Consider the following 13,501-nt stretch of genomic DNA (forward strand, 5'->3'; position numbering starts at 1 on the left):
GTCAGAATCACTTATCATTGTGCCACAAGTTTCACAGAAAATTTTAAAATGAGACACTAAGTAAGACAAACATTTTTAGATGATATCGATGTTACAGTAAAAACCCGTTTTAACTAGTTGAAACTAGTTTTTACTGGATGTCAAACTAGAATTTACTGCTGTACACTTACTAAATGTTTGATTTTAGATAAAACTAAAATCAAACACTAACTTTTTAACTTTTAACATTAGTTAAAACTAATTTGGGGAAAATAAATAAAGTGATGATTGGGATTAAAACATTTGTATTATTTAATACCATATTTATTGAAAATATTGGTCACACGTCTGTGTTATTAACATTAATTAACCCTTTGTTCCCGAAGGCACCGATCGATCGGTACCCTGGCTTTTTAAGCAAAACTTCGAGGGTACCTATTTGTCGTTACTTTGGTAAATATCGATTTTTGTCAAATTTATTAACAACAGTTATAATCTCGTTCGATACGAAGCGAATAAAGTATAATATAAATAAATATAAATAAACAACAAGTATAATAATTATAATAATAAAATATATATAAATAAATATAAAGTATAATAATTCATTATATTAGTTGATCTTATATATAAAATTCTCCTGTCACAATTTTTGTTACCGTACTCCTCCGAAACGGCTTTACCGATTTTTACCAAATTTTATATGCATACTCAGTAGTCTGAGAATCGGCTACTATCTATTTTTCATACCCCTACACCATTTCCCCCCTCTCAAAAATAAATTTTTTTATGGATTAAGGCTTTTATGTCCAACAGATGGCGCTACCTTCCGACGACCTAAGTTTACTTTTCTGTGAGAATGGACTGAAGCAGATCATTATCTATCTATCTATATAAATAAAATATAACGTTCGTTTGTTCCTACCGATTCCTTTGAAATTTTGACACAACGTTGCATTCGAATACGCACGTGTTTCTATATAATATACATGTCGAAATTCTCCATACTGGGGGGAGATGGACGGGATTAAGGCTTTCCGTGAAGAACTCGGCTTCTATTATACTATTTTACATGCGTTTTTGATTGCGTTTTAATAGGGTACGTCAAGAGAATGTACACTAAGAAGGGATTTTTTGAAATTCCCCCACGGGGAAGTGTTATACATTTATAATAGATACATTTTGAGCCACAACAACGCGTGGCCGGGTCAGCCAGTAGCGGTATAAAATTTTGATTTCAAACAAATATTTGATATAATGCGCCATAATTTCACAACAAATAAACATACATGCAAAAGTGTTATATCGAATTGTACAAAACAATATTCTAGGTCTTTCTGGCTCAGTGCCAGCAAACAACTATGTAACTAGACAATGTTAATTTTCACAAAATGTTACAAATTATCCAGTTTGTGTGTCAATTCTGATATATATTATTTTTTTTCTTATAAATTTTTCTAATAAAATGTATTGAAAAATATCGTATTTTAAACTAAAGATATTAATAAATGTAAGTGATTTTTTTCATATAGATATAATGATAATTTGATTTTTGGTGAACTTTTAAAATAATATTGCCCGACTGACCTATATTTCCTTAGGAGGGATCGCAAAATAAACGTAAACAATATGTCGGGGGAAAAGGGTTAAGGCGATACGAAATTTGTCGTACACTATAGGAACGTGTTAGCCGAATGACCTTGGTCCAAACAGTTTTTACTAAGCCATTTTGTTAAAACCCGTTTTGTCTAGTTAAAACTAGTTTTAACTCAAATTCATTTTTGACTAGCAGTAAATTCTAGTTTTAACAATGACATCCAGTAAAAACTAGTTTCAACTACTGTAGTTAAAACGCATTTTCACTAAAAACGGGTTTTTACTGTAATATTGACAGTTCCAGGAGAATACAAAACAATTCAGAGTTTGAGAACTGCAGAACACAAAAAGCCTTCTCTGTTGCAGAGTCACTATTTTTGTGATACTTCCTAGAGACAGTAAAAAAAAGACATTTGAATGAAGATAGGAAATGAAACTCACAAGTCAGACAGTTATTCATTGGTACTTCTCAGGAAGTAAATAACAGAAGTACAGTAATTTAAAATGGTAGCATTCTTTTTGCAAGTCACTGTATAAGTTGAGAATTACAGTACTACACTGGAATGTATCCATTTTATTGATCCAATTGTACTTTAGATCAACCGGAATTAAAATATTTGCTATATGCATTATTTTTACTATATTTCTAGTCTCAGAATATACAGCAATGGCCCTGACTAAATTAATTACATTTATTTTTTTATTTAAATACATTGTTAAATGATTTAAGACCATAGACATTAAACAATTATTGTTGCTACGTAAAATACATAAAATAAAAAATTACAAGTTAGAATTCTGTGCTGGTCAGTCTTGAAAAACATGTAATATTTGTTATATATGCAATATATGTGTAGAACATTATATCATTCTCAATGTACATCATATTCCCAAGATTTGATGATGATATTAAATGCATGTATTTTTGTAACAATTGATACTTTGAATATTAATTTTTATCGTAGCAGTTTTGCTAGATTAAATGAGCGTAAATATAGAATCAGTAATTTGTAAACTTTTTTAAAAAATAAATTATTCGAGTTGCAATACCGAAATACGATAATCGTTGTTTCTTCTTTCCGAACAGGTACCGTAATTATAATTGTTTAAAAAAGAATAAAATTGCACTGCCTACATGTAAAAATTTCCTAAAAGTTTTAAATATTAAGAAAAAATGCTCAATGATTTAAATATATTTGTTATCCTGACTAAACAAATTGAATTAATATTGTTGATAATCCGCTCAACACATTTAAGTATTGATACATGCACTTAATATTTTGAATCATCATAAATCTTTTTATAAAATTTGCTTATTTAAAATTGTATTTATAATTTGGGCATTATAATTGCACACTGTTTTACATTATAACTTTCTTCTACAGATAATGATTTTCAAATTAAATTAACATTACAGCTCAATTATAATAAACGCAAACGGTCCGATGCAATTAGTTATTTTATGCACAGTTTATCGAGTAATAACGGCAAATCGGTATTTTTCATATTGTCGGCTCCACGATCTTTTATAACTCCATCAGATTCACCACAAAAGCCTGGGTGCCTTGGGTGAAACTCAGGAAGAAATCCTTCCAGCATCTCAATATGGAGCCAAAGTTAAAACTCTTACAACAATGGAGTCTCTAGTTTATATATATTCTCAGAAATGTAATAATCATGCTGTAATTATACTTGTTTAATATTGTCAATTCCCAAACTTATATCTGATGTGCTTCCATTTTGTTTTGACTGTAAAGTCTGTATTCCCTTACTACTTAAGTGTTTAATTCCTCTCAATATAAAATACATTTATTGTTATTTGATTAAAAATAAAATGCTGTATATTGTATATTTTCTTTTAGGAGATTGTAACGAATTAATCTGTAGTCTCATACCTGAAATAAAATCTGCCAGATAAATATCACTCGTGAGTGTTGTTGCAATTTTATTTCTGTATTGCATCCATTATTATGAACTTTTATCATTTTCACTTAGTATGTAGTATGAAATTAATGTTTACTCTCTGTTCATAGACATTTACCAAAAAGGAGTAAACACGTCAACATTCTCTAACATTTGCTGCCTGTGTACCACTTACTGTAACTTCAACAGACATCACAAATATTTCATTAAAATTCATGTTTGATGAATTTATTTGACATAACAGAACAATAAACATTCTGTTTCAATAAACATTACATATATTGTTTCCAATAGTAATAAATTATATAGTTCAACATGATGCATTACTGATACAAATGATAAGGTGCAAACAAAGATGGATATTACAGTATAATATACTATAAGCAGCATTACTTTCATGGTACTAAGTCACGTAAACTAATTTTATTTTATTGGTGATATTGATTTTGACTCGAATATGTTTACTAGTAAACCCAATACACAATACAAGCTTTTCTCGAGGCAGCGAAGATTTTTTAGCAATTGCTCGGTCTACGTCAGGTTCTTTTACTTGCATCCCTTTTTGTACCAGCTATAATGTATGTATATATGTTTAAAGGTTTTAGTTAAAAATGTATGACCTTATTATATGATTTACCATAAGCTACTATAATACACATCTAAGTTTAAGTCCACCAGTACTTTTCTATTGTTGGGCTGCAATTTGAAAAAATTGTAGACCTCATAAATTCCCACTGTTGCCGTCAGAAGGATCCGATTAACTGTATACGAACTTCCGATGCAAACCGGTATGTTCTTTTAATCTAAAACTTCCCCCGAAAGGTGTTAGATAGATGACCGGCACGACTCTATTGTTAAAGGAAAAGTATGATGTACAGGGGCAATCCGCTACTAATTTGTTTGGATAGACTTCTATGCCAGCATACGAGGCATACATAGTATTTTAAATTATCTTACAAAATCCCGAACATAATTATTTTATCTAGAGTATAAAGAATAACAATAATAAAACTGCATAGATTATTTTGAATTAAATAATTCAAAATATAGTTTTAAAAAGTTCAGAGAGAAAAATTAAGAAAAGTATTAATTAAAAACAACATAAAAATTTATTCTCCGTGCTACAATTTCAGCGAAATTCTTAATTATGTTGTCAAAATCTAATTTTTCACATATTCTGTGCTCTATTGACAATAGATTGGGGAGAAACCTGCAGTTTAGACATTGTAATGGAGTCGCATTAGCTATATCACTGCAGCATAGGCACAAAATATTTTCATTTTGTCGTATAAATCGTTATCTTTATATCCCGATTATCATCATTCATTAGTGCTAAATCTAAACGCGTACAATGATTCATAAGGTCATCCTCGTTCGTCGTCTTTAATATAAAAGTAGTGTAAAGTAAACCAAAAATGGCACTATGCTCTTCAATCTGTGCGATTATTCCTTTATATACTATTGCAAAAAAATAGTTCCTATAGAAATTTGTATTTCTATAGGAGTATTTATATGTGTATCCGTTTTGATCTGACTTCTTCGAATACAAGAGGAACGTTGCATTTTGTACAAATTCCAAGAAACCATCCTCTCTGAAATATTTGAAATGATCCATCAATCTCTAGTAGTTGTATTACAAAACTTGAATCTGAACACTTTACTTGTCTACTGCAGATGAAAAACCGTATTAAATAACCGCTGATAACACAAATTCAACATTACAGTTAAGTTTTCAATTTTTATGTGCAATTTTATCGCAACAAATGCTATTATTAATTACTTTAATGTTTAGTTCTTTTGAATTTTTGCCATTTTCTGCGCTAAATATGGTAGAGAATCGTGGTCCAATATATTTTCCACGGAGCTCTACGCCAATTTACTGTGAAAACGAGGGATGACTTAAAAAATCAAAAAATAAACTTCTTAATGGCGGTTCCCTGGGCAAGTGCCCCAATTGCCCGACTCTAACGGCGCGACAACTGTTGGCCATTAAAAATTAGAGAATTGAGGCAATTAGTCCTTGAAATTGCAGACTAAAGAAATTGTATTCTGCTTTATTTGAATCATTCGCAATGTCTTGTAAAGACACGTGCACTGGATTTCAGGCCAACACATTGGTTTAAATTTATTTGTTCCATTGTTATTTGACACGGTGTTTTGTCGGCAAAATCTTTCTAAGTTGCGATTTGAACTTGGGAAAATAACAATTATTTTCTTTAAAATGCTTGGATCCATGTCTCGTGGCCGCCCTTAAAAATGTTGTTTTAAAACACTATATACAAACATTAAGTTTGTATATAATATACGAGTAGATATATCTTGTGTTAGGTGAACGGTGCTGAAAAATACTTTGCACAAAGGCGCCCTTACAGGTCAGCGCCAACTTTGACTGGCATTTTTAGATGATGCCAATCAAATATCATCAATCATATACGCCGTAATTTTGATGCATTATGGTTTGCAAATTTTAAATATTTCCGTTCCGATTAAAAAGTTATTAGCGAGGCTGAAGTTTTCAACGCGAAAACGTGTACGTCGGACGTTCGGCGCCGCTTTCCCGTAAGCCTAGAAGTTTGACAATGGCGTTTGGCATGTCGAGCACGATTCCATAAACTTTAGGCTTACGGGAAAGCGGCGCCGAACGTCCGACGTACACGTTTTCGCGTTGAAAATTTCGGCCCGAACCTCGCTATTGGTCATCGTTTACTCGGCTCCAAAAGTCAAAATTCTCATCATTAAAAAAATGTTCTGTAATACACGAGAAAAATGCACCCATATTCGTGATCCGAGTTTTCTTTACGCGTCTAACATCCAAATGGGCCAATTTCTAATAGAAAGTCGCTCTTTTTTGCGTTGTCTTATAGCAGAGGTTCCGAAATTTTCATGTCTCGACCCCTTTTAATAATTCAATATATACTGTATATGAGAACGAAAACTATTTAAAAATTATACATATATTTATCGATTCTCAAGGGGTCAAAACCGAAGACCAAGCCAATTTCTTTTCATAACTCGATTTCACGAAGAACAAATCTTTAATTAAATTAATTTTAAAATCATTTTTTATATATACAAGTAGGCCTCCTACAACGCGGTTTAGGGTATTTAGAAACGAATTATCTTTCGCATAAGTGCAGTGGAACTTGACGGGACGACGAGGACCGCATTTGCGCCTAACATTATGTTTCTTTTGATTTTGACTCGAAATGATGTTGAATTTTATTTAACTTTTTTATGTACATAAATTTAAAAAATGATGAAAACGTTTTACCACAAAAGGCAGTTTTTGTATTAAGTCGGTGTCTCCCACAACGCGGTATTTTCGAGGAACGTATCTACCGCCTTGTAGGAGGCCTACCTGTATATATATTTAGGCCGAGTAAACTAATTTTATCCGCATAAAAATCTTATTTTCAAAATATTTATTGCAAGAATGGTCTAAAGTTTAGTTAGGATTAAATGCCTTTATAAAACTTACACAAAATATAGAGAAAACGGCAAAATAAGAACTATAAATTTTTAAAAATGCACTTTTCACGTAGACAAGTTCTCACTCTACGTCGAATATTACGCCTTTTTCTAGTTTGAAATGGTGAAATTTGACGCGATGACACGTGAACGGACAATACAAACAGACTAATAATTGAGAGAAATTTCATTTATTAAGAAAAGGAAATGCATTCTATAAATTTAACAAGTTCCTTCTTTTAAAGATAGCGTTATCTAAACAAAATTCCATTAATTAATGAAGGAAGTATTTCGATAAACGAGTTCTTTGAACACGTCAACTTTCGCAAAACCCTTTCTTCTATAAAATGGTATTTAATTAATAATACTAAGAAATTTTTTACTTTTATTGTCATTCGTGATATTTTTAAGAGATGAAAATGGAATTTTATAATTTATTACCACGAAAAATTTTGTAACACCCGGCAAGGAGAATCCACGATGGGATCTATCTCGACCTTTGTTATTCTTCCGATAAGTTTGTCTTATGCTTTCGGTGGCCGAATTCTCTGCGCTTGCTTGGAATTGGCCGCAAGCTTAAGAGAAAGTTTTGACTGTCAATATATTTTTTATATGAAAACAAATATGCCAATAATAATTTATTCTAACGTGTAAAATTCTCTTATTATTTGTTATTGCTTTTACATTGGCAGCCAGCGGCTAGCCTTTTAAGTCGGTGCCGTGCTTGCCGGAGCTCCGTCGCTCGCTCGTGTGGCAGCAAACAAGTGCGCGCGGGTGACGTCGTTGGAAGCATTTGACACGGCCAGATTGTATGGAAAGCTCGCGGTACCCAGTCGTCATACGTGCGTTGTGTACGGGGGCGGATCTACGTAGGAACCAATAGGACTTAAGCCTCGGGCCCCGGTGTCGAGGGCCCACAAAAATTGAATTATCATAAATTTTTAACACTTTTTCATTATAATATATTTCGCGTATATATATAATGGGCTTTATAATAGTCCATACTTTTTTATTCGCATCAAATAACGTTTCTGCTTATTGTTTAGCGCTGGAGATAAGTCTATTATTCTCACTATAACTTTCGGCGTGCCCAAAAATTTTGGTCGGAATTCGCCCTCGACTTTTCCATTCGTAAACAAACAATTATGAATTTAAGGGTAATAATTACTAATTGTATAGAACTTGTATGAAACAATAACTATAGATTGGCGCAGAAATTTGCGTCGACGGTCGAGGCTCCTTCCAGGTCACAGAAACAATCTTTATAAAATAAAAGTCGGGTGTCTATATAAGATGTTGAATTGACCAAAAAGTTATATATATGTATTCGAATGTTTATTTCTATTTATCCTTATTTACACGTAAAATAGGATTATTGGGTTTTACGTTGAAATTCATATTCAAAATATTAAAAACCAGCCGATGACGATCCTGTCATTCGTAATCAATTTCGAGAAGGGAGAAAGCAAATTTTAGATAAAATTATAAATGCGAAATTTGTCTGTTTTAGAAAATGTAAGTCTAGTCTGTCGACTTAAGTTGTAATTTTTATTCAGTCGGAAATCCATACGGTGTTTCGTGCACAGAACCGAATAATCCACAGTTTTCGGCATCGCTGTCTTCACCTGGCTATAGAAATAAATTTATGTATATTTTTTAAATATATATTAATATTTAAAATATACGCAGTAATAATGTAATTTATATATGCGAGTGTGAGTAATTTTCTGCTCTTATTGAATATTTTAAATAATAACAATACGTACAGATTTCATCATAGGCATGTACCATTGTTGGCAGTCTCGGACTTTTAACGCCTAATTAGAAACAAAAATTCATTATATTTATTAAATTTTATATTTTTAATCGATAATAAAATATCAAATGAACAAACTCACAATATTTTTGAGCATTCTCGGATTACACACCACTTCCAAGTAATCGTAAACATTATAAAGTCCGGCACATCTCATTATCGTTTCCATCTGACGATAATATACGTAATTTTTATTCAAATAAATAAATTTGCTTTTGTTATTTACACTAAATTATACGATTAAAAAATTAATTATTTAAATTAGTTAGGCCACCGCTCCGGAGGGCCCGAGATTTTAGGGAGTGCCACTTAGCTGACGCATTGTGGGCTGGTTAAAATTTTAAGTTTCCTTTTTTAACTCTACCACTTTTGGGAATATTTCGTGCTCGTCATCGGTTCGGTCCGGCCCATAACGGAGGCGCGGGGTGTTGCCGAACGGGATTCTCTGTCCCAGATCAAATCACTTATAAAAATTTCTGAACTCCGATTCGAACACGAATGTGGATCCTACGAAGCCACAGGTTTGCCGCTTCCGACTGTCTAAATATACTCGATAAAGTAAGACGAAACAAAAGCTTTACCGTTACTCTAAATTCGTAAGATAAATACGGCCACAAACATCGAAATACTTCTTTCTTCTCAACTTCTATTAACATTTTAGATTAATATTTAAACAAGTTTCTCAAATACACAACTTTAGCAAGTTTCGTTATACTTACTACAGAAAAAATCTCCCCAATAACCTTCATTATAGCAATAAACTTGCGATAAAAATATTAAAGAAATCGGTAAAGTTGTAACAAGTTTCATTCTCGGTAAGTGAAATTGAAGCAAAGCGATATTCTATAATTCCTCTTATCGAAACACTCGTTAGTATAGCCCAACATATCTATTTGTAATATCGGTTCTTCCCGTAACGCCTATCCAGTTGAATTCGATTTGTTTTCAAAAGTTACTTTCTTTTACTCTCTGCTCTGTGGGCACTAAGAAGGCCTCCGATGGGTTCGGCCAAAAAATTCCTAAACATAATTCGCATAAAATTATTATTATTTGTTTTAATCATTGAGCGCATTGTGTCATAATGAACATTTAGCAATTAAAATATATTTTCCATTGTTTAAGCAATTACTAACGTCAATAAAATATGAACGCGCCAGAGGACTAGTAGCTTTATAAAACCGTTTCTGCTCTATGGGTACGAAGAGGGTCTATTTTGTAAGCTCGTTACGAATTCGGACCAGTGGCGTGCCGTCATCGGAAGCGGTGGAAGCGCCGCATCCACCTTCCGACGACCTTCCCTTATATTTTCTAAAATATAAATTTTCATATTTTAACGTACTTTGAATTAATTAAAATTAATATTTTATTATAACCGCATTGTGTATCTTATTAAAAAGTTCTGTACTACGTGTGAAAAAACGATAAGATCGCTATTGTATATTCGAATGTCGGTGGCGGAATGGAAGCGCTTCCGAGACAGCTTCCACGGCGAGAATAGCCGAATGGTGTAAAGCAGCCAGAGGGCATCGGCGCATGCGCTTTACAGAGCACCAGCCTCGGCCGGTTTAGCCGGTGGAAGCTACACACGCGTAACGCTTCCAACGATTCTATCCCTTAGCCACCGGCAGGGAGCTCCCTGACTAAGTGAATTGTTTAAGATTTAAAAAGTAAAGAGCGTTCGATGTTATTTTTATGTACGTACTTTTGCAAACTTATATTTGATTATAATTTTCTTTTAATTATACTGTAATTATATTGACAGATTTTCAGACAAAATCTTTAGAATTTTTATCACTTTTACATGTTCTTTATAATATTAAAATTATTAACAATTTTTCCAAGCGTGTTTTAATTGTTTAAATTAAGTAAATTTTATAGGAAATTTTTGATTTATCTAAATTACGTAGCGAATCGCAATATTTATATTAGTGTCCGGACTATATCGACGAGTAACTCTTAGACATAAAAGGTATTATAATTAATGTCGATCCGAACAAAGACGTACTAAAAGAATTATACGATTTAATATCGTTAATTTTTACGGTACCATCTACCGGTCGTCCGTCGAGCGCAGTTTTTCGACCACGGAGCGAATTCGTACATCGGCCAGGAACGCTCGGTCGGAGGAAAAATCGTGGTCGCTAGCGTCGTTTCGATAGAAAAAGTGCTTTTAATTAAATACGTCGACGGAGTCGACGACCGGCAACTTTTACGATAAAGTAATTAACGACTTTGCGGAAAAAAATCGCCGAATAGAATTAGTTTATAAAAAGTTTACAAAACAAGTTTTTCTATCATTGTTGGTATCGTATCAATTTGTATTATGTATGTATTATTTGTATTTTACAACTAAAATACATAAATTGTTTATTTTTGTCATTTCCAGTATTTGTTTAAAACTTTTATGGAAATGTCATGTACCGGACGGGTCTGACCAGTCACGAAAAACGCGAAAAAACGGTTAATTTAGAGAAAAATTTGTGTTTAAAAAAACAGGTAAAAGTCGTCTGTAGTCGGACACCCATTGTGTATATCAAACTGCCGGACAGAAACCGTAAATCGCGGAAGGAAGTCCTCTTATGATCGGTGGAAGATCGAATTCGTCTTCGATTTTGACTTTTCTCCCGCTCCGAGTAAGAGTCTCGTTACGTTTAGTAACCGGGGACCGACCGCTCGGGAAGCGTGATCGAGGGAGAACGACCAGTCAAAATGGACGAAAGAAAGAACGGAGATCGATATAATCTCCGACGATCGAGGACACCCGGCACTCGGTTGACGTTCCGAATAACCAAAACGCCGCGTGTCAACGCGCAAAAAAAAAGAAAAAAAAAATTTCTCGTCTATCGTGCCAACCCGTAACCCGTGCCACTTCGGACTTAGACCGTGTCCCCGACTCCAACGGACGAAGTCTCCCCGTGCCTTACTGACTCGTCGACGCCACTGTCCCGGGGCCACCTTCCATCGACCGTCGAAGAACCGCATCGACGCCCGGGACGTCCGAACGGCCGATTGTCCTGAAGCCAGTGGCGTAGCGTGGGTGTCAGCCGCCCGGGGCGGAGGAAAATTTCGCCGCTCCCTTATTTAGGTATCTCAATTCAAAAAACTAAAATATACAGTAATTCCAATGAACTTTTCGTCAGAGAAAAATTAACATTATTGTGTACAGGTGTAATGTGTATTTATTGTGAAATTTTGCCGCCCCCACTACGTTACGCCACTGCCTAAAGCAAACTATTTTGTACGTAGTATATATTTATTTTATGTTAAAATAAACGGTTTTTGTCAGATACTTGTCGTCTTTGTCTCTACAGCTACCATCCATGTACGAATGGACCCTTTTTTTTTTTTTAACTCTTTTCGCCCTGTGGGCACTAAGAGGGCCTCTTTTAGTAGGCCCATTATGGGTTCGGCCAGGCCCGCAATGGGGCGACGGGGTGGTGAGGGACGGGGCCCGACATATCCGAACGGACCACCCCCCGAAAAATTCCTGGGGATTATTCGACCCGTTCGGATTCGATCCCGGGTCCCCCAGAGCGGTAGGCTGCCACCTTTACCGCTCGGCCATCCGGCCGTCTACGAATGGACCCTAGACCCAGTGGCGTAGCGTGGGAGTCAGCCGCCCGGGACGGAGGAAAATTTCGCCGCCCCCTTATTTAGGTATCTCAATTTAAAAGACTAAAATATACAGTAGTTCTAAAGAACTTTTCGGCAAGAACAATCATCATTATTGTGTATTGTACTGTACGTGTTACAAGTAAAAAAGTCATGTATATATGTTTTGCAATTTATTTTTGTAATAAATCACATTTATTACAAAAATTTTTACAAGATATTATTATTATTTATTGTGAAATTTTTCCGCCCCCTAAAAGTGCCGCCCCCACTACGCTACGCCACTGCCCAGACCATTACTGACGCGCAATTAACTGATTGCCCTGGAAGTCGGCTTCTTACAGAAACACGGCTTCCCTATCATCAAATGTCACGGCACGCCACCGGTGTATTCATTATGGGTGTACAATGGTTCCAAACATATCTGGAACACCCACGAAAAATTTTCTGCAGTTTTTCGGCCCATCTGTATTCAATCTCGTGTCCCCCAGAGCTGTAGGCTGACACATTAGCCCAGTGTTTTTCAAGCTTTCTGTATTGGTACTAAGTTGGGATGCCACTACTTTTTCTTTTGGCACACCTTTGATATCGTTGTAGTTCTTGAATGTATTTTGAAAGTACGAAAAGTGCACGGTTATTATAGCACTACTCGGCACTATATTTTGTAGCAGTTGCCACTGCTTTAGCTCCTTGGCCGTTTAACTGTCGGCACGTATTTAGGACACGTGGTCCTGCAAGGTGCTAAAGGTTGCTTTAAATTGTATTGTTGTTTCACAAAAATCGTTCCTTTGCTGTGATATTTGTAATCAATTATGGTAGAATTTGGATTATCTGACTGCCCACTTGCCCTTCTCTCTTCCCCACTAATTCTCTTACATTTGCTGCGAATGTGACACCGATCGCGTCGGAAACAAAAGCGTGTCGTTCTTACCTTGGCAGAAAAAGTCGAAATTTTCGATACACCGTAAAAGGGAGAATCCGTTATCCGAATCGTCTGCGGAACGAATCGATTCAAATAACCGGAGTATCGCCATTGTCTTTATATTCATACAATAGTTTCGTTCAATTCCAATACTGCCTTCTAGGTGTGTATCTTTTCGACGAGCG

The 13,501-nt window shown here is 34.7% G+C and overlaps 1 protein-coding gene across 1 annotated transcript; it reads right to left on the minus strand.

Annotated features, from left to right (window-relative positions):
- Positions 1-8,279: 8,279 nt before the first annotated feature.
- On the minus strand, positions 8,280-9,652 carry LOC136976040 (uncharacterized). The gene is made up of 5 exons (XM_067271232.1): positions 9,502-9,652; positions 9,364-9,428; positions 8,865-8,951; positions 8,733-8,783; positions 8,280-8,595 (listed from the first exon to the last, which is right to left on the minus strand). Exons 1-5 carry the CDS (start codon positions 9,590-9,592, stop codon positions 8,515-8,517), a joined length of 375 nt encoding a protein of 124 aa, XP_067127333.1. The 5' UTR covers positions 9,593-9,652; the 3' UTR covers positions 8,280-8,514.
- Positions 9,653-13,501: the final 3,849 nt, after the last annotated feature.

The sequence above is a fragment of the Centruroides vittatus genome, unplaced genomic scaffold, assembly GCF_030686945.1.
Source record: "Centruroides vittatus isolate TY-2023 unplaced genomic scaffold, ASM3068694v2 contig_392, whole genome shotgun sequence".
Taxonomy (NCBI): Eukaryota; Metazoa; Arthropoda; class Arachnida; order Scorpiones; family Buthidae; genus Centruroides; species Centruroides vittatus.

Coding starts and splice junctions, on each gene's coding strand:
- LOC136976040 (XM_067271232.1), bottom strand. CDS start 9,592: ATGAAACTTGTTACAACTTTACCGATTTCTTTAATATTTTTATCGCAA. Junction 8,952..9,363: donor CTTACGAATTTAGAGTAACG/GTAAAGCTTTTG, acceptor TATTATCGTCAG/ATGGAAACGATAATGAGATG. Junction 8,784..8,864: donor CGAGAATGCTCAAAAATATT/GTGAGTTTGTTC, acceptor GTTTCTAATTAG/GCGTTAAAAGTCCGAGACTG.